The sequence below is a fragment of the Myotis davidii genome, unplaced genomic scaffold (assembly GCF_000327345.1).
Source record: "Myotis davidii unplaced genomic scaffold, ASM32734v1 scaffold221, whole genome shotgun sequence".
NCBI lineage: Eukaryota > Metazoa > Chordata > Mammalia > Chiroptera > Vespertilionidae > Myotis > Myotis davidii.
This window is the reverse complement of record NW_006293349.1, coordinates 7,549-8,872: the sequence shown is the minus strand read 5'-3', so window position 1 is coordinate 8,872 and position 1,324 is coordinate 7,549. Positions and strand designations below refer to the sequence as shown.

General features: G+C 60.4%; 1 protein-coding gene across 1 annotated transcript in view; it reads right to left on the bottom strand.

The window, feature by feature from the left end:
- CARS (cysteinyl-tRNA synthetase) overlaps positions 1 to 1,117 on the bottom strand; it is a gene marked incomplete at its 3' end in the record, with an annotated part of 19,216 nt that extends 18,099 nt beyond the window's left edge. The window contains exons 1-2 of the mRNA XM_015566107.1: positions 972 to 1,117; positions 150 to 311 (exon numbers count right to left, since the gene is read on the bottom strand). Coding sequence (XP_015421593.1) covers positions 150 to 311; positions 972 to 1,117 — 308 coding nt within the window. The remainder of the gene's footprint in view (positions 1 to 149; positions 312 to 971) is intronic.
- Positions 1,118 to 1,324: the final 207 nt, after the last annotated feature.

The following is a 1,324-nucleotide window of genomic DNA, read 5'->3' as shown; positions in this document are numbered from 1 at the left end:
GGGTCCGGCAGATGAGGACGGGTGAGACAGGCCAGACACGCCCTGGAGCCCTCCCGCGGTCCCTTCCTGGGGTCCCTTGGCCTGGCCTGTGCCCTCTCTCAATCCAGAACCCCTCAGGGGATGTCGCCGGCCCGGCCGAGGGACCTCACCAGCGCACGAATCCCTGCACCAGGCATCTAGTAAACAAATAAAATGAAATGTGCTTTCCCATTACCTTGTCGTCGATGTCCGTGATGTTCATGCAATAAAACACGTCGAACTGGAAGTAGTCCCTCAGCACGCGCCTCAGGATGTCGAAGGAGATGTAGGACCTGGAGAGAGAGGCCGTTCCCCCGCCCCAGCCACGGCGGCCCCAGCCACGGCGGCCCCTGCCACGGCGGACACTGTCACTGCCCGCCCCAGCCACGGTGGCCACTGCACATCAAGGCCGCTACTGCCACGGCTGCTACTGCCACAGCCCACCCCTGCCGGGGGCCGCCTGCCTCAGGTCAGAAGGCAGGAAACCCAGCGCCTAGGCCCTCCTACCTCCTCCCACCCCCTCCCACCAGAGCTGTGGGGCGTGCAGGAGGCAGCTGATCCAGGATTCTCTCTCATCATTTTTTTAAAATATATTTTATTGATTTTTTCCAGAGAGGAAGGGAGAGGGACAGAGTTAGAAACATCGATGAGAGAGAAACATCATCGATCAGCTGCCTCCTGCACACCCCCTACTGGGGATGTGCCCGCAACCAAGGTACATGCCCTTGACCGGAATCGAACCTGGGACTCTTGAGTCCGCAGGCTGACGCTCCATCCACTGAGCCAAACAGGTTAGGGCTCGCTCTCATATTGATGTGAGTCTCTCACCCTCTCCCATCCTCTCTGAAATCAATAAAAATGTATCCAAAAAAACAAGAGAAGAAAAGTTCTGGGTTGACTTTCCTTTCCAATGTCAGGCTGTGCAGCAGATCACAGGCCCGAGGGCTGCCTACCTGGCGTGTCCCATGTGAGACGCGTCGTAGACGGTGGGCCCGCAGCAGTACCAGGTCACTCGCCGCCCGTTCTGAGGTAGGCGTGCCCGGTGTGCCCACGTGCCCTGTGTGCCCTGTGTGCCCAGTGTGCCCTGTGTGCCCAGCATGTCAGGTGTGCCAGTTGTGCCTGGTGTGCCCTGTGTGTCAGGCGTGCCCGGTGTGCCCACGTGCCCTGTGTGCCCTGTGTGCCCAGTGTGCCCTGTGTGCCCAGCATGTCAGGTGTGCCAGTTGTGCCTGGTGTGCCCTGTGTGTCAGGCGTGCCCGGTGTGCCCACGTGCCCTGTGTGCCCTGTGTGCCCAGTGTGCCCTGTGTGC